Below are 19,763 nucleotides of genomic sequence, written 5' to 3'. Positions count from 1 at the left end.
AAGTGTACAAAACTACATGGTAGTTTGGCCAAAAAAAAAAATGGTTGCGTTGTAAGCAGTGATGGGCTGCCAAAATTTTAACTGCCACACTATGGGTGTGGCTTATTTTGTGGGTGTGGCTTGATGGCCATGTGACCAGGTAGGAGCGGCTTGCCAGTCATATGACCAGGTAGGAATGGCTTGACAATAATGTGACTGGGGGTGGCTTAAAGGTCATGTGATTGGGTGGGAGTGGCTTACTGACAAGATACGTTTTCAAATAGGTGCTTGGATTCTTTTTCAGTTGATTAAATCATATTATTTGAATAGCCACAAAAAGAACAAATGATCGACAGCATTATTTGTTGAGGAGCAAAGTAACATTTTAAGATTTTGTACTGAGCCCACAAAGTTCAGTATGGTAACAAAGCAACAAGGTTAGGCAAGTAGCTCAATTTTCTTTCATTGCTATAAAAGTTGAGTTCTAGATAATGATTTAAATGATTAAAGCATTTATAGGGCAAAACATACTATTTAATTTTTCCTATTTTAAAAATAATTAAGGATCATAATAAGGTACTAGAGAAGGAAGGACAATAAAAAAAACTGTATAAGTATTCAATAAATAGTGCATAAACTATGGGGGCAGCAGCCCATTACACTCTGGGGCTTCAGGAACCCTCCAGAATGCAAAAAACAGCACAACAGGCAAACTGGAAGTGCATTTTCTGAACTTCCAGTTTGCCTGTTGTGCTGGTTTTTGCAGTCCGGGGCTCCAAGAAGCTTCCCTGAATCCTCCGGAGTGCAAAAAACAGCACAAAGGGAAAACCGGAAGTCCATTTTTCTGAACTTCCATTTTGTCCCTTGGGTGGGTTTTTTTGCACTCCGGGGCTTTAGTGAGGTCTGTGCACATACACAGAGATGGGGGGAGGATTATCCACATGCACGGGAGCAGCATGCAGGGGAGTGCACAAGCTAGCACACACAGCCTTTTGGCATGCGAAACAAAAAAAGGTTCGCCATCATTGTGCCTTCCGTCCCCTGTCCTAATGCTTCTATTTTTTCCTTTTTTAAAATTAGTATCATGTATATAAATATTATTATATCCTTGTATACCATCAATACATACTTGACAAAAGAAACAAAATAAATAATAAATAAACCTTTAAGGGACATTTCCATTCCTCCTTTTTAAGGCACTAGGTTGCTTCCTATTGCTGGAACAATGATAAATATTGTTGAGTACTGGTGTGAAAGTGAGAATCTTGGCAGACGTGTCCTGTCTTTGAAGCCACAATTATTATTCCAGAAATTGTGCTAGTAACAACTGATCTTATTATGGGTATCGAACAAGGTAACTTTGTTTCTATACTTATTCTGTGAGTCGCCCCGAGTTTTCAGAGAACGGTGGCATACAAATCTAATTACTACTACTACTACTAATAATAATAATAACAACAACAACAACAACAACAACTGCCAGCATTCCAAATATAGAAATCACTACCACGGAGACATGATTTCTTGGAGCAGGGCTGTAGATTGGTGCAAAATTCACTTAACAAAACTCTCAGTAAGCAAGAGACATTTCAACCCCTAAAAGGGGGGGGGGGAGAGAAACCTGGATGTAAATTTATGCAAAACAGCTCCTTAACTGCCATTCCGCTTTTTCCGGAATGTTCCCGCCACTTTCTCCTGATTGGCTCTCGCTGCTGTTCCATCATTCCATCATTTTTCCTTCCAAAGAAAAGACAGCTGTGCTTTTTCTCCTTTTACTCCAAGACATCCCGCCCCAAAAATTGTAAGTTGGCTTTTTAAAAAATAATTTCCAGCCTTAATATCTAAAAATTGGAGACTGACCTTTTCCAAATGGACTAGAAGAGGAGCAGTGGGAGGTCAGGGCTGGTGCTAACAAATTTGAGGAATTTATTACAATTTATTATGGGGTTCTTCCTGGTTCGCACTGGTTCTGTAGATCAGTGTTTCCCAACCTTGGCAACTTGAAGATATTTGGACGAATGCTGGCTGGGGACTTCTGGGAATTGAAGTCCAGATATCTTCAAGTTGTCAAGGTTGGGAAACACTGCTGTAGATTGATCTATCTATCTATCTATCTATCTATCTATCTATCTATCTATCTATCTATCTATCTATCTATCTACCTACCTACCTACCTACCTACCTACCAACCATCTATCTATCTATCTTTCTAATCTATCCATCTCATCTATCTATCTATCTATCTATCTATCTATCTATCTATCTATCTATCTATCTATCTATCTATCTATCTATCTATCTATCTATCTATCTATCTATGCCACCCAATCCTGAAGGGCAGCTTACAATAATATAAAAAAGATACAAATACAATAAAAAGAAGTCAAATATAGAAATCTAAAACTATAAACCCCAGTTAAAAAAACCCACAACTCAACAATCCAATCAACACACATACATACCATTCAACACGATTCGGTCGTGAGAGATGTGATGTTCACGGCCCCAAGGCCTGCTGGCAAAGGCCAGTAGGGGTGGGAGCAGTACAGACATCGGGGGGTGGGGCCTTACAGAAGGCCAGTAGGGGTGGGAGCAGTACAGACATTGGGGGGTGGGGAGTTGGTTTCATAGAGCCGGGGCAGTCACAGAGAAGGCCCTTCCCTGCAGCCCCACCAACCTGCATTGCTTAGTTGACAGGACCTGGAAGAGGCCAACCCTGTGTGATCTTATTGGTCTCTGGGAGGTGGAGACAGTCCCGTAGATAGTCTGGGCCTAAGTCAGTAGCAAACTGCTGGTGGCATCACGGAGTTCTGTCAGGTCTGTAGATGCCGCCATCTTTTTTTGGGAGGTTCTTTAGCTGGATTCTGGAGGAGAATCATTTGTAAAGATGGTGGAAGAATGAACAAATGGATAGACTCTTTTTTGCTTTCTTTTCATTTTTGCTCGATCTTCCCTTAAGGATGGAGGACGACGAGGAATCAGAATCTCCAATCCCAAGTGATGTGAGTTCGGAGGGCGGCCAAAGTTGCGGTTTATCTTGATCCGTGGTTATTTCAAAACCTCAAGGCAAGGCAGGGCAAAGAAATTATCAATAATTTCGGAAGAGGATCAGCTCTCAACTGCATTTTTTTTTTTTAAAGGCAGAGCCTAGAAAATGTTTGGAATCTAAGTCTCACCTGGTTTGGTTGTGGATGAGAGACCACCAGGAGATGCCTCGGCATCCAAACTAACTTGGGGGAAATAATTAGCTTTCCCTAAACAATAAAGCACATGCAGAAGGATTGGACACCTTCCCAAATTGGAAGGGTGAAAGGAAGAGGGGAGGTTCTAAGAGGTGTTGTCTATGTTGTGTTGGTCCTTTCTACTGAAGGAATTGTGTTGTTGTTTCCCCCCTCCTGCTCCTTCTCATAGAAACTGACTCGCCCACTCATTCTCTCATTGGTGGGGTCCAGTTTGGGGTTTTTGCAACAAGGATACATCTACTTTATGATCAACAATCCCTTTCTGGTAAGTGAGCTGCCCTGGGTTTCACTGGGTGGTCCTGGGTTTGGTGCTTAGCTGTTATTCACACAACCCACCTTCCTGCATTAGAGTGGCTGAGGTTGCTCTGCATGGGCCCAGTGACGTTCATGGCACACGGATCCTGGCTTATTTCACCCCATTGGGTTTTCAAATAGGGTTGCTTGCCGCGTCCTCTCTCCTCCACTTTTCCCACCTTCCTTTCCCTTTTTGCCTTTCCATTCCTTTTCCATTTTTTCTCCCTTTCCCTTTCCTTCCCTTCCTTCTTCCTTCCCTTCTGTCTTTTCCTTCCTTACTTCCTCAACTTTTTCCATCTCTTCTTTTACTTTCCATTTCCCTCTCTCTTTCTTTCCTTTCCTTGATTTCATTTCCTCTCCTTTTTCCTTTCCTTCCCTCTTTCCTTCTTCCTTCCCTTCCCTGTCTTTTCCTTCCTTGCTTCCATGACTTTTTCCATCTCTTCTGTTACTTTCCATTTCCCTCTCTCTTTCTTTCCTTTCCTTTTTCCTTTCCCTGTTTTCCTTTCCTTTCCCTTCCCCTCCCCTCCTTTCCCCTGCAAGTGGCTTCAATGGCTGTCTAAAACAATGCAACTGACCAGCTGTCTGCAAGGAATCTAATCATCCAGGCAGAACCGAAGAAGCTTCTTGGAGTGAAATGTCTTCAAAGAAAAACCAGAACACCCACTTGCTTCTTGAAAAAGCACCTTTTGGAAACCAACCATGGTTTGTTTTCCTTCAAGAAAAAAAACCCCCTCAGTGCTGTTTTCAGTCTGGTGGGTCTCATCTGCCCAGCATAATGGCCGAAGGTCCAACGTTATTGTTTGGAGGGGAGGAAATGTCCCAAAGTTTTAACAAATAAATAAACACATTTCTGCTCCAGATTCCTTCTTTAAGGACTGCCAGACGGCTAGCCTACCTTGCAGGGATGTTAAGTGAGGTGAAGGGAGGCGGCTGGGAAGGCAGTACAGCACCGTTATATGTTCTCAATGCGTTTTTCCAATTTATGTTTTTAAGACACAGATGCATGTTCAGACTGTTCAGAAGGAGGCACTTGGGAAAGGCACCACAGATATAAAGGTCCTGCTATTACTCATCAGTTTAATCCCGCTTGGAGGCCTTTTTGGGGTGTATCTCTGGGGCTGCCTGGCAGACAGATATGGCAGGTATAGTAGGCACATTTTGAATAGAATTTCTGGGCCTGTAGATAAACAATAAAATGCAAAAATTTCGGGTCTTTCTGTTGGCATTGGTGTCGTCCATTAGCATATAACGTGAAGCCATTTCTTGAGTATCCACTTAGTTCCTAACCCAAGAGAATACAATTTGATCCACTGAAAAAAGAACCGAAGTTTAAATTAACCAAGACCAACAGGAGCTGTGTTTAAATAAATATTTAACAAATGACCGATTAACAGAGCTGGAAGAGATCTTGGAGGTCTTAGCATCTGGCACGGCCAAGCCATGTTTAATTGGTATGTATGTTATTGATTGATTGGACATGCATTTTTACAGGGGCGGTGATAGTTTTTATGTCATTATGAATAAATAAAATTAATAATTAAAACTAAATCTCTAATAACAAAAGCGATAAAACTTTACTAAATCTATGTTTAAATTATTTTACACTTGTGTTGAAAACAGGGTGTATAAAATTGAATTAATGAATTAATAAAACGTGAATTGTACTTACCTGAGTATAATATTCACTGAGAAAGAAATAATTTCGTATTTCCGTTGGAAGTAAACACAAATATTGTTGCCTGGTGGGAGACAAATGTGAGACACGTGAAGTTCTCCTGTGCCCTGCGCAGGCATTTCATAATCGTGTCTTTCCGAACTGTACCATCACATGACATGTAGCACTTCAGCGTGGCATCTCTGAATACAGAGATTAACAGATTAGTTTAAAAATATCTAAAAGGAGGACAAGTCAGAGGACACTTTGTGAGGAAGGACCGAACCTACAAAAGAAGGACTGTCCTCCCTAAAGTAGGACGATTGGTCACTTTATTATTAATATTTGATTTCTTTTTCTTATTGTATTATATTTGTATTATTGTAAACTGCCCTTAGTCCTATGGGATTGTGTGGCATAGAAGTCTAATAGATAGATAGATAGTCAGACAGACAAACAGACAGACAGACAATCCAACCCCCTGCTCACCCTATGCCATTCTAGACAAATGGCTGTCTAGTCTCTTAAAAATTAGCATTTGGGGGATATTGAATGTGTCTCTTTCTGTGTCTTTTCAGAAAATCTGCCATCTTAATTAGCAACGGATTTAGCATTTTTTCGTCGGCCATTATGTGTTTTGATAAAATATTCCGGCGCATTGAATTCACCTTCTTTGCTCGTTTTTTTGTAGGAATATGGTCAGGTGAGTCCTTGACCCTGGTGGGCCAAAGTCTCCAACTCCAAATGATGACAGACCCCTTTATTATGAGCCCCCAAATAAAAGGGCTGAATTCTACCTTTTCATTAAACGTCCCTTAATTTAGGAGTTTAGGATTGGTGAAGTGAAGAGTAGGATTGGGGAGGTAAGAGGGCAGATGACAGGGTGACAGGAACCAAAACTGTCAATCTGGACCATAACGAGGCCGATCAAGGACACTACTTTGAGAATGGCATGTGAAACTCCACCAAAGAGGCACGAAACCTCAAAGTCATTCTCAAAACATCTAGTCTCTGTTCTGCCTGAGGGGCCGGATGAGCAGCAAGGAAAGACAAAATCACACACACAGACTGGAGGTTTCCAAAACACAAAATATATTGTTTTATAAATTGGCGGAGAGCCGCAATGACAGGCAGAAGAATGTCAGTTTATGACCCAAAGGTTAGGGTTTTCTGCCAAGCCGATAACAAACATCTCAAAGCCCCCCCACCCAAGGTTTGTAAAGAATACCTCCAAACTGGGCTGCAGCAAAGGTACTCAGTTTTTGTTTCAAGAGCTACAATCTTTCAAAGCACAATTGTCCAAAAACTGGGTTTTTCCGAGGATGCAAGATGTTGGTTTAGAGATGAAACTCCAGATGTTTCTTTGTCTCTGTTAAACCACGAACGATAACTCCTGCAAGCAGCACTCCCACAAAACCTGCTCTTTGAAGCCTGCTGCAGAATTCCCTAATTACTCCCAGATGTGATTAGGATCTTCTTCTGCATCTGCGCAGCTGCTCCTGTCGTCCCATAATCCTGTGCACCCACACATTGAGGATGGGGTCATTAATCACCCCTTTCTCATCTGATTCAGACGAGGCCCTAGATGGGGGTTCCACAGGCAGTGCAGGGGCCTCTGCCTCTATCTCTCCAGCACCTTCAGCTTCCATCTCTCCTTCCCCCTCACTGTCTGAATCCTCTGAGAGCCACACAGCTCTCTGATGCTCAGACGGATTCGGCTCATCCGGTTCAAAATCTGTTACCAGAGGAGCTGGCTGTGAGCCAACCACAACAGTCCATATATCATTTGACATTGATTAACTGGTGAAGAAGGCAGGGCCAGGGCAGAGGGAAAATCACAGGCTTCATGCAGGAATATTGAGATCCAGTTTTGCTTATGCTGTAACCACTTGGCTTTTGTGAAAGTAATCCTGTCAGTTTAGAAATTGGAGTTGAGGGTCTTTCTTTCCTACACACTCAAGTCGGGAGAAGCCTGACAGTGGGTTTCTGGGAGTCTGGGAATCAGGATGGTTGTTTGCAAATATTCTGAGTCAGCGGTGGGATTCAGCCGGTTTGCACCGGTTCAGGAAAACTTTTTGTTAACAAATATTCTGAGAGTGCAGTATACATTTATTACTTCCATTAGCAAGGAAACAGAGGAGTGAAGCCACCAGGAATAAATCTCCATAATGAATGGAGAAATAATTTGGATGTAGAAGAAATGTACAAACAGTCCTCAACTTACAACAGTTCATTTAGTGACTGTTCAAACTTACAACAGCATTTAAAACATTTATGACTAGCCCCATACTTGCACGATCAGAATTCGGATGCTGGGCAACTGACTCGTATTTACAACGGTTGCAGTGTCCTGAAGTCATGCGATCTTCTCTTGCGATCTTCTAGCCAGCAAAATCAAAGGGGAAGTCAGATTCACTTAACCATCCTGTGACCAACTTAGCAATTGCAGTGATTCACTTAATAACGATGGCAAGAAAGGTTGTAAAAGGGGGCAAAGCTCTCTTAACAAATGTTTTGCTTAACAACAGAAATCTTGGGCTCAGACGTAGTCACAAGTCAACGACTGCCTGTAGACGCATGCCAAGATTTCTGCAACCTAACTCTGTCTCCCCTTCAATAAATCTGGTTAAAGAAGAGTCCAAGGATTTTAGTCGTAAGGAGATGGCAGTCAGATTCAGTCCTGTGAAATGAGAAGGAAGAACCGACTGAGAGAAAAGAGCTGGTAAACCAGGGTCTCTTTGCACATGCTCTAATTTCTTGGCTATAGGATCAGTTTTGAGATATCAGCCCAAATTAGAGCACCAGGCAGGAACAAGCGAAGATTGCATTGGAAGGACAACACTTTTATAACCCAGTGCTCCCTAACTTGGACATTTAAATCTGCAAATCTCAGGGCCAGATGCACACTGTAGGTGCCCCTAAATTCTGCACTTGCTAGAATGCAAGCTGTGACCGTAATGCAATGTTTAATTCATCCCACAGGGACCCTTAGTTGGGCCACAATTCTCTACATCCTTGAAATCTCTTCCTTGAATCTCAGGGGAACCTTGGTGATCACTTTGCTCCTCTTCCTCAGTTGGGGATACATTCTGGCCGAAATCTTACTGAGGCCCTACATCTGGGGAAATGAAGAAAGTAAGTATTTCCACCTCCATCCTTGCTGTAAAGTTTAAGTCATGCTAAGCCAGGGAGGATATCATTCCATTGTCCAAGCGCAGAGGAATCAAAGCAAGATAAAAGGAAGTAGAAAAGAGTAAAAATGCAGTAGGAAGAGGAGCTTCCTAACGTTCTCTCTCCCTCCCTTCCTCTCCACCACAGATTACTCATTTTTAGTGAGCGTTCCAGCCGTATTTGCCATACTTAGTAGTATATTGTTGGTGCTTTCTCCAGAAAGTCCGAGGTTTCTGTACTTGCAGAGGAACAACATAGAGAAAGCAAGGCAAGGTACGACCATGCGAATCTGGCGTTACGGTCTTACGAGTTGCTTGTCTGGCCCAAAGGGAGGATGAGGCCTGTAAGCCCAACTTCTGCCCTTCAGATCTAAAGGGCTCGGTGGCTCCACCCAAATATAGCCCCTTTGCACATGTCCTTGCCTCCCCCTCCTCTTCTTCCTCCTTTAGTCTTGAAGGAGCTAAGAGGGGAAGACGACGTTGAGGATGAGTTGGAAGAACTTCGTCAGGAACAGCTTGCCGAAAGTAGCCAGAAGAACATGACAGTGTGGCAACTTCTTCACTTCCGCAGCCTCCGGTGGAATCTCATCACCATCGTGGTCTTGGTCTTCACGGTTCGATTTGTGCAAATACCAGTAGTAAGTGATGTCCCCTAGCAACTGTCACATAGAAAAGATGTGCTATTTGCTTTTCCCAGGGTTCAAATTTGGAGTTTTAGTCCTCCTCAAAGTGCCGAGTGGTTGGCTTGTAGCAAGGAATAACTTTTCTGGACCAGTATTGCATTTCTTTATCTTTGGCTACTGGTTCAGAGATCTGTGTGTGCCGCTCCGGCGCACGTGCAGAAGTTGCTGCATACGTGCAGATTGTCTGTGATGATTCCTGGGCAGGTGGGGGTGAACTGGTAGCAACCCTCCTCTGTTTTGGATCCACATCCAGTCTCTTCCTGGGTTGCAGTACAACAGAGGGGTGGAGAGGCAGCTGTTACAGTTTCTGTGATGGAATGTGGTCTGGATTCCCAGGAGAGAGGTGCTGCATTCCAGAGAGGCAAGAGACGGCACAGTTGAGATAGTTGGTGTGAGACAAATAGGGTGTCAGGGTTTCAAGTATGATCGAACCATAGCAAGCAAAACTCCAAGGCTGGTAAATTCCTCAAAGGATTGCTTTATTGGAAAAATCATATTGGCACATATCTGGTGAAAACCGACTCTAAGGGTTGCCACCGTTTTCATTCAGTTAAAAGAGAACATTTCCCTAAAATCCTAAACGATCTGTCACATAGTCCAATCTCCTATTTCTACATTGCCCAGGGGGCAAGAATGTCCTCTGTTCTCAAGAGAAAGCATTTTATTTTGGCTACACAAACCCCTCTATCTCTAATCCCCCCTCCTTATCCCTCAGTTCCAGTGTGGCAACATTGACGCTCCCATATGGATCCAGTCAGGTCAGTTTCAGGGTTCACAGGCTGACCCCCTTAGTTGAAGAAATCTTCCTGCCAGACAAAGCAAAAATGGAGAAATTACCATATTTTTCGGAGTATAAGACACACCTTTTTCCTCCCTGAAAGAGGCTGGTAATTTGGGTGCGCCGTATACTCTGAATGTAGCTTTTCCCCCCCCAGCTGTAACTACCTGCTAACAATCTTCCCAGCTCTTACCTTGCAGGCTCTTCCATTATTTCTCTCTGCAAAGAATGTTTTCCAAACCCTGTCTTTGTAGAGTTTTTCCTCCCCAAAAACTAAGGTGCATCTTATACTCCAAAAAATACAGTTGTCAGAGCTCACCTCAGCCCCCACATCCTCTCCCTGGAGGTCTCTTAGGTTAAACCATGAAACTGTTTAACCAACCTATCTGCCTTTGCATCTCGGCTCTTGACCCAAGTGCCCAAATACAAGAAGTACCCCTTGCACTAGATATTGCAATCTATGCAACCTTGAATCTAAAATTTTCTTCACCTCGTAATGCCTCTCTCCCTGTATTACTATTGGTTTTGGGGCTGCCCGATCCACTGCCCTAATTAGGGAGCCTACTGCCAGCATTAATAAGCTATTGAGAAAGACCAGATGCATTTTCCGTAGCAGGTAATGCTATCTGTAAAACATCTTATAAAATTTTTCTTTATACGTCGTTGAAATTGTTGGCCCATACTATCATTGTTTCTTTAACTTGCTCTTCCATTAGGTTTATGCCCAGGATATAATTATAGTTATAATTTCTTTATTACTTTCTCATCTACTCCTATTTAGATTTTATTTAATTCTGTTAATTCATTATAAAACCCTTGCAACTTTATGTCTTTGTCAATGTATATTTTATCTGTATATGCATTCCAAGATATATTACTCCCCATTTCACTCAGCATCTCTGTTTTTTGTTTTTGTTTTTTAAAAAATCCCTTCTTCATTTAAGATAGCTTTACATCTAACCAAAGTTCTTATGTTAATAATATTTAGACGTCAAAGCTTCCATTGTCAAACGCCATACTGGTATCTTAATATAAAGGTGCTCTTTAATTTTTTTGCACATCCTTAGTAGTGTGTTTCTTATATAATCTCTTTGAAAGTATTTATGCAGTGGTGTAGTGGTTAGAGTACAGGAGTGCAAGCTACTTCTGCTGATCAAATCTGAGTAGGCTCAAGGTTGACTCAGCCTTCCATCCTTCCAAGGTCGGTAAAATGAGGAGCCAGATTGTTGGGGGGATTTGCTTACTCTCTGTAAACTGCTTAGGGAGGCTATAAAGTACTGTGAAGTGGTATATAGTGATACCTTGTATTACGAACTTAATTGGTTCCGGGACAAGGTTTGTAAGGTGAAAAGTTTGTAAGACGAAACAATGTTTCCCATGGAATCAATGGAAAAGCGATTATTGCAAGCCCAAAACTCACCCCTTTTGCCAGCCGAAGCACCTGTTTCTGCGCTGCTGGGATTCCCTTGAGGCTCCCCTCCATGGGAAACCCCACCTCCGGACTTCTGTATATTTGTGATGCTGCAGGGGAATCCCAGCAGTGCAAAAATGGGTGCCTTGCTCGCAACGGAAGTCCGGAGGTGGGGTTTCCCAGCGAGGGGAGCCTAAGCGAAATTGCAGCATCGCAAAAACACGGAAGTCCTCAAATTCCCACCTCCGGATTTCCGTTGTGATGCTGTGATTTTGCTGAGGAAACCCCACCTCCGGACTTCCGTTGCCAGCGAAGCACCCGTTTTTGCGCTGCTGGGATTCCCCTGCAGTATCGCAAAAACACGGAAGTCTGGAGGTGGTGTTTCCCATGGAGGGGAGCCTCAGGGGCATACCAGCAGCGCAAAATGGGTGCTTTGCTGGCAGCAGAAGTCCAGAGGCGGGGCATCCCAGTGGCTGTGGCTTGGGTTTGTAAGGTAAAAATAGTTTGGAAGAGGCAAAAAAACCTTAAACCCCGGGTTTGTATTTTGAAAAGTTTGTATGATGATGGGTTTGTAAGATGAGGTATCACTGTATAAGTCTAAACGCTATTGCTAAATGTTATTGCTATGTTTACCATTCCAAAGAAACACGTGCCAGCCTAATTGTAGGTCAAGGTCAACAATCTTGCATTTCTCAGCAGAATCCATTCCTTTATCCAAGTTACCATATTTTTCAGCATATAAGACACATTGTAATATAAGACACACCTTAGTTTTGGGGAAGGAAAATAGAGGGGGAAAAAATCTGCCTACCAGGTATTCATCTGGCTAGCGTCCTTAGTCTGGTCAACTTCAGCACATTATTTTACTCCCCTGGTTAGAGCTTTAAAAAACATTGTTTGGAGAGAGCAGCATTTTTCCGAACTTCCGGTTTCACCTACTACATTTCAGAAAGGCCTGTGAGCATGCGCGGGGGACAGCAGGGGGAGGGGTTGCACATGCAGGGGGGAGGGAAGGGGTGTGGGCACATGCCTGCATGTTAGCATACCCACACACACCACTTTTGGCACGCAAACCAAAAAATGTTTGTCATCACTGACGTCTAAGCTTTATGTGCTTTAGTTTAGCAGAATTCAGTCTACAGGTGATGAAGAGTTGCAATAGGGGATTTTAGAGCCTGACCCAAATCCTATGTGTGCCTCCATCTGCACCTCTTTTGTCTTTGATTACAGATTATATTTTTCATCAAGAAAAGCTATAAAACTTTGGGAATGACTACAGGCGGCATTCCATTAGCAGGAGGCTTGATCATCCAGCTGATGCTTCTGACAATCGTAAGCCACTTTATATCCTCACTTGATTACTAGCTTGTTTGTGTTCTCAGCTGCTTTTATCACCCCACCCTTGTAGGGTGATGTACCCCAAAGTAATACAACCATCAGGAAGCAGTTCAAATTAGCAAAAACACGATAGCAAAAGCAAAGACCAGAATCATTTCAGCCTTGATGAAGAAATGTTAATGATAATGATAACAACAACAACAACAACAACAACAACAACGGTTGTGGAAAAGGAGGTAGTGTGGATCATTGATGTCACCATACCAGGTGACAGTCGAATTGATGAAAAACAACTAAGAAAAATGTAGCCTATATCTGGATCTTAAAATCGAATTACAACTACTCTGGCATAAACCAGTACAGATGGTTCCAGTAGTAATTGACACACTGTGTGCTGTGCCAAAAGACCTCAGCCAGCATTTGGAAACAATAAACATTGACAAAATCACGATCTGTCAGTTGCAAAAGGCCATCGTACATGCATCATATGAAAACACACCACACAGTCCTAGACGCTTGGGAAGTGTTCGACTTGTGATATTGTGATATGAAATCCAGCATATAAATCTTGTTTGTTGTGTATTACTGGTTATTTATTTTATTTTATTTATTTTATTTTTTATGCCGCCCTTCTCCTTAGATTCAGGGCAGCTTACAACATGTTAGCAATGGCACTTTTTAACAGAGCCAGCATATTGCCCCCACAATCCAGGTCCTCATTTTACCCACCTCGGAAGGATGGAAGGATGAGTCAACCTTGAGCCAGTGATGAGATTTGAACCACTGACCTACAGATCTACAGTCAGCTTTAGTGACCTGCAGTAGAGCACTCTACCTGCTGCGCCACCCCGGCTCTTGTTTGTTGTGTATTACTGGTTCTTTAAAAAAAAAAACTTATTTATTTATTTAATTTTATTTATTTATTTTGTGTGTGAATAAAATAACAACAACAGAATTGGAAGGGATCTTGGAGGTCTTCTAGTCCAACCCCCTGCTTTGGCAGGAACCCCTACACTACTTCAGACAAATACAACCTCTTCTTTAAAGCTTAAAAGCTTCCAGTATTGAAGCATTCACAATTTCTGGAGGCAAACTGTTGTGGGCTCTTTAGTTTGATGATCTAGTGGCTTGTGTTTTTGGCTGTCCCTGGTCTTCTCAGGAGTTTTTCTCCAGGGTCCCAAAGTGTTAATCCTATTCTGCTTTGCTTCTTTTCTAGATTGGCATGGTCGAGCCTTTAGGGCGGAGATTTCTCCTTTTGAATGGCTTCCTGCTATGTAGCATCTCAAATATTGCTCTATTCTTTTCTCTTCAGGTGGGTTATATTCCTGCTCTTTTTATTTATTTTATTTATTTCTTCAATTTCTATGCCGCCCAATTCCTTAGGGACTCTAGGCAGCTCACAGCAAAAATATAATCATCAATAATAGTGCAAAAACTTCTAAAAAGAGTTTAAAAATGATTTACAATCCAAACAATTAATCCCCTGCGTATCATTCATGCCTGGATCTCACTGGTTACCACCATAAGATCAATGGCCCCAGGCCTGTTGGAAAAGCCAGGTCTTTACCGCTTTCCAGAAGGCCAATAGGGTAGGGGTAATCCAGATCTCAGGAGGTAACTGGTTCCAGAGATCTGGGGCAGCCACAGAGAAGGCCCTCCATGGACCAGCCAGCCAACACTATTTAGTTGATGCGATCAGGAGAAGGCCAACTCTGTGGGCCCTTACCAGTCACTGGGAGCTATGTAGTAGAAGGTGGTTTCGAAGTAGTCTGGCCCTAAGCCATGTAGGGGTTTAAAGGTAATGACCAACACCTTGAATTGTGTCCGGAGACCAATTGGGAGGTAGTGCAGTTCACAGAGGATGAGTGTAATGTGGGTGTACCTAGGGGCACCCACAACAACTCGCACAGCTGCATTCTGGACCAATTGTAGACGCTGGACACTCTTCAGGGGTAGCCCCATGTAGAGCGCGTTGCAATGATACAAGGGCATGAGTGACTGTGAGAAGAGCCTCCTGATACACGTACGGTCACAATTAGTGCACTAGGCGAACCTGTGCAAAGGTCCCTCTAGCTACAGCAGTCAAACATTTGTCTAATCTTAGCTGTAAGTCTAGGAGGACACCCAAATTGCAAGCCCATTCTGAGGGGTGCAGTTTATCCTTCCCCAGAACCAAGGATGGACAGTTGATATAGTATTTCAGAGGCAATACTCACAGCCACTTGGTCTTGTCAAAGTTAAGTCTGAACCTGTTAACTCCCATCCAGACCCTCCCAGCTCCAGGCCCTGGCACATCATATCCACTGCTTCACTGAACTGGCACGTGGCGGATATACTGTACATAACGGGATGTCATCAGCATTTTGCTGATACCTCACTCCATGTCATCAGATGATCTCACCCAGAGGTTTCATGTAGATATTAAATAGGAGAGGAGAGAGGACCGAACCCTGAGGCACCCTGCAAAAGAGGGATCTAGGGGTCGACCTCTGTCCCCTTACCAACACCGACTGGGACCAGCCAGAGAGATAGGAGGAGAACCACCATAACACAATGCCTCCCACTCCCAACTCCCTTAGTCATTGCAGAACGATACCATGGTCAATGGTATTGAAAGCCGCTGAGAAGTCAAGTAGCCCGAAGATAGAGGAATCTTGGTCTCACCAGAGATCATCCATTAGTGACCAAAGCAGTTTCCATGCTGCCAGATCTGAAGTTCGATTGAAAAGGGTCTAGACAATCCATTTCATCCAATGACCGTAGGAGCTGTAGCGCCATCGCTTTCTCTACAACCTTTCCCTCAAAGGGTAGGTTGGACACTGGACGAAAGTTCTTTAATTCTGCTGAATTCAGGGAAGGCTTCTTGAGGAGGGGCCTTATAACCGCTCCCTTTAATGGTTGTATTATGGTTAACCAAAGCCTGGAGCCAGCCTCATGTCACCTCCCTGCTGGCCGAAACCAACCAGTAGGGGCACGGGTCCAACAAATACTTGGAGGAACTTGACGCTCCCACAGCCCTGTCCACATCCTCAGGAGTCACAGGATCAAATTCATCCCACACAATAGGACTAAAACCTGCCCTTGTCATCTCGGTCAGGATTGCCCAATCAGAATCCAAGTCCATCCAAATCTGGGTGACTTTGTCCGACAGAAACTGAACAAATGCACTTGTACAACTTGAGTGCCCTTCTGTTAACATCTCTGTGCTTTGTCTCACATACAAACCTTCCCAGCCAGTTAAAATTGATCTGGTGAATTTCATCCAGTTGGTCAATTTCACCAACTCGTCAATTTCATCCAGTTTTCATTTGTACCAATCTGTCAATTTCATCAATTTCACCAATTCATCAATTTTGACCTGTAGGTCAATTTCACTCATCTGTGAATTTCATCTAATTGGTCAATTTCACCAATGCCTAAATATCATCCAGTTGGTCAGTTGCACCATCAATTGCAACAATCCATCAATTTCATCCAGTTGGTCCATTTCATAGAATGCCAGTTTTCTTTAGATAGGGTTCCCAAACCTGTGCAAGATAAGAGGTTGGTTGAAGATGTGAAGTTGGGGGACGGGGAGGGTTACTACTTTGATGGTCACCTCAAAGGTGCTTCCTTCTTCTCCACAGATAAAAAGCCCCGTGCTGGCCCTCATCAGCATTGTTTTGGTTATCTTCTACCTTCTGGGCTTCGTAATGGGACCAGGTTTGTGATCAGATGGGAGATGGAGTCTTTGCAGTTGGAAAAAGACCAAGGGAAGCTTTTGTAGCTGTTGCTTTAAAAACATATATATTACTAGCCCTGCCGACTTCTTTCCATCCAGGTTCAATTCTTTCTGTGATTATTGGTGAATTATTCCTCCAGTCATCTCGAGCGTCCGCGTATGTGATTGCAGGAATTGTCAGTTTTTCAGTCAATTGTTTGGTAAACGTGCTGTTTATTATGACTGAGGTAAGGGACTCTTTGATAAACCATTTTGAATTAAAAAGTAAATAAAATATACAGTGGTACCTCTACCTAAGAACGCCTCTACTTACAAACTTTTCTTTTTTTAAAATATGTTTTTATTGGTTTTGCACATTGAAATTAACATAAAACAAACATAAAACGGTGCACAGTGCATGTGCCAATCACCCGACTGACAATACCACCACCACCAATTGCGGGGGGTTCAAATATTTACTAATTTATATTCTTTAATTTCCTTAGCTCTACTTTGCATTTGTTTACTATTAAAAGAGTGACTGGAGTTAATTTTTCACATTTTCGTCACAAATTCTACTCAGCAGATAATCTTTCACCTTATTCCATCGTACCATCAGCTTCTCCAATTTATTTTCGTCAAAATTGTTTAATCTTATTTCCATCATTTCAAAGTGAATGTGATCCACCATGTACCAGTACCAATTCTGTAATGTCCATTTTTTAGACTCTTTCCAACCCAGTACCACTACCGCTTGAGCGCTTTCTAATGCTGCAGTTTTTATTTCTTTGAAGTCTCTTAATTCTCTTTGTTTAACTAATATCGCTATTTCTTTTGTAATTATCCACTTAATATTTAACATTTTATTTATTTCATTCTGCACTTCCTTCCAAAATTTCTGAACTTCAACACACTCCCAGAACATATGCATAAAGATTCCTTTCCTTTGGCAACCATGTCAACAATTACCTTTCCCTTTCCTCTGGAAGTGTGAAAGTTGTGCTGGTGTATAGTACCATTTATGTAAAATTTTCCTTCTCATCTCTCTAACTCTTGTATTCTTGGTTTTATATATATTTTCTACTATTTCTTTCATTTCTCTTTCATCAATTTGTAAATTGTTTTGCCAACATCTTGTCAAGCCTTTTATTACTTCCTCTTCCGCTTGCGATAACATTCTATATATATTACTTGCCTGTGCCTTTGTATCATTAATCTTTTCTTTTAATATTTTCTCTAAGCAATTTTCTTCTCTCAAAAAGGCTTCTTTATTCTCACTTTTATTTAAATATTTATATATTGCGTTAATCTGCAGCCATTTCTGTTGACCCAACCACCATTCCAACCGAGTTCTATTAACTCTTCCATCCTTCTCATATAATTGTTCTATTCTCATTATCCCTTTACAATTTAATTCTTTTATAATTCTGCTTAAGTTAACGTCATTATTTGTATTCAATACATGTAACGTTGATAATTTTGAGTTTCTAATTCCCAATTTCCCCTGCCATTTTGACCATATTTCTAAAACTGCTTTCAGAGGATCGGTTAAATTATTAATTTCTATTTTACTCCATTTTTAAAATAATAACTCCTTATTATTTATATTATTGATTTCCTTTTCCAATTTCACCCACTCCCCCCCCCCCCAATAACTGTAGTTCCATTAATCTTTCTATTTGGAATGCTTCCCTATATAACTCTAAGCTCGGGCTCCCCCACCTCCCTCTTTCTCATTAGCAAACAGCCATCTTTTCCTTATTCTAGGTCTTTTATTTCCTTCAATCCAAAAATTTAGTTTACTATCCCTTTCCCTCAATTTTGCCTCTGGAAAGGTACCTGGTAAGACCTGAAATAAATACATCATTTTTGGAATAATCATCATTTTAAGAGCTCTAATTTTGCCATTCTTCTCAACCTTTTTTTCTTCCAGTTTTTTATCTGCTTTTGAATTCTCTTCCATATTGAGTTATAATTAACCGTCGCAATTTTATTAGGATTTTTTAATAACCAAACTCCTAAATATTTCATTTTTTTACATCCTAATTTCAATCCTGAAACTTACAAACTTTTCTAGATAAAAAACGGGTGTTCAAGATTTTTTTTTGCCTCTTCTCAAACCATTTTCCACTTACTCCGAAACTGTAACCAGAAAAGGCAGGGAGAAGCCTCCATGGGGCCTCTCTAGGAATCTCCTGGGAGGAAACAGGGCCTCCACCCTCCTTGTGGTTTCCCCAATCACACACATTATTTGCTTTTACATTGATTCCTATGGGAAAAATTGCTTCTGCTTACAAATTTTTCTACTTAAGAACCTGGTCACGGAACAAATTAAGTTCGTAAGTAGAGGTACCACCGTATTAAGAAAATGTTTATTTAAAAACTCTGTGGGGATGTTTTTTCAGTACAAAGGTGACCTTATTACAGAATTTTGTGCGTCTTGTGGGCCTGCCAACTTTGATCACAGTATTTCTTAATTTTTGTTTCTGTCTCTAGTCCTACTTTCAGTTCTACTACTTGCTGATCTCCTCCCCTTTTATGATCCTCGCTCTTATTTACACTTTCCGAGTAGTCCCGGAAACCAGTGGCGAGACATTTGAAGAGATCCAGGAGAACATGGCGGCCTGCACTTCCAAAAATTGCAGAAAAATAATGGTTGAGTAGAAAAAGAAAATACTGTATCTTTCTTCCCATTTTCAAAATTGATTGGAATTTTTTAAAAAGTGAAGTAAAATAGAAGCTCTCTTCAACCTAGATGGATTTATTTTGACTATTTTTTAATTCCTCTACACTAGTTTGGCGAAAAAGAGTTGTAATCAATGTTCCCTCTAATTTTTTTTCGGTGTGGGCAGAAAAGTATAGTGTTTGAGCGGCACATTTTCATGCCTGAGCACCTGAATTTTTTCACAGATGCAGTGAAAGGCTACCAAAGTTTTTACTACCACACTGTTGGCGTGGCTTAGCAGGATGCCCTGCATTTTATTTCATCTTTCAGTGCAAATTGGGTACTCTGGGGTGGAGCTCCATTTTCGCTACCCCACTGCGTTCCCACCCCCAATCACCCCCAGCAGCCCACCCCTGCACAGATGCCACCCAAGACAATATCGAAATAGGTTTTCATTGTGGTCATCCTGATTTCATTTTGGATGAAATGATAATATGAGACAAGAGCCTTTTCTATCATCACACCCATCCTTTGGAACATCATTCCCTCAGTTGTTTACCATTTTAAAGCTGTTCATTTAAAAAAGATTTTCTAAGTATATGTCTAACTGTGATGGTGATGATTTTGGTACTCTTTTTTTTTTAGCAAAAGGTTTTTTATTTTTCTCCACCTTCACAAAACAAATTATATGTATATACCTCCCAATGTTACAAAAACATATACAGATGCACATTCTTATCCATTATTTAAGAATCCCCATCTTCATCTATTCTTTTCATAACTTACCCCAATCTGCTCCTTTTAGTCTTTCTCAGACTCCCCTTCTTCTTTCTTCATCTCCTTCTCCTA

At 41.7% G+C, this 19,763-nt stretch overlaps 1 protein-coding gene across 1 annotated transcript; it reads left to right on the top strand.

Moving 5' to 3' along the window:
* Positions 1–2,885: 2,885 nt before the first annotated feature.
* On the top strand, positions 2,886–18,913 carry LOC139171464 (solute carrier family 2, facilitated glucose transporter member 5-like). The gene is made up of 12 exons (XM_070759711.1): positions 2,886–2,981; positions 3,391–3,486; positions 4,509–4,657; positions 5,748–5,872; positions 8,152–8,304; positions 8,488–8,613; positions 8,790–8,977; positions 12,442–12,543; positions 13,766–13,861; positions 16,176–16,251; positions 16,370–16,497; positions 18,746–18,913. Exons 1-12 carry the CDS (start codon positions 2,886–2,888, stop codon positions 18,911–18,913), a joined length of 1,503 nt encoding a protein of 500 aa, XP_070615812.1.
* Positions 18,914–19,763: the final 850 nt, after the last annotated feature.

Source organism: Erythrolamprus reginae, chromosome 8 (genome assembly GCF_031021105.1).
Source record: "Erythrolamprus reginae isolate rEryReg1 chromosome 8, rEryReg1.hap1, whole genome shotgun sequence".
Taxonomy (NCBI): domain Eukaryota; kingdom Metazoa; phylum Chordata; class Lepidosauria; order Squamata; family Dipsadidae; genus Erythrolamprus; species Erythrolamprus reginae.
The sequence above is the reverse complement of the archived record's forward strand: the minus strand, read 5'-3'. Positions and strand labels throughout refer to the sequence as shown.

What these genes read in the sequence shown, in the direction of transcription:
- LOC139171464 (XM_070759711.1), top strand. Translation starts at nt 2,886, where the DNA reads ATGGATAGACTCTTTTTTGCTTTCTTTTCATTTTTGCTCGATCTTCCC. An exon ending in TGATCAACAATCCCTTTCTG is followed by an intron (nt 3,487 to 4,508) that starts GTAAGTGAGCTG and finishes TATGTTTTTAAG; the next exon opens with ACACAGATGCATGTTCAGAC. An exon ending in CATAGAGAAAGCAAGGCAAG is followed by an intron (nt 8,614 to 8,789) that starts GTACGACCATGC and finishes TTCCTCCTTTAG; the next exon opens with TCTTGAAGGAGCTAAGAGGG.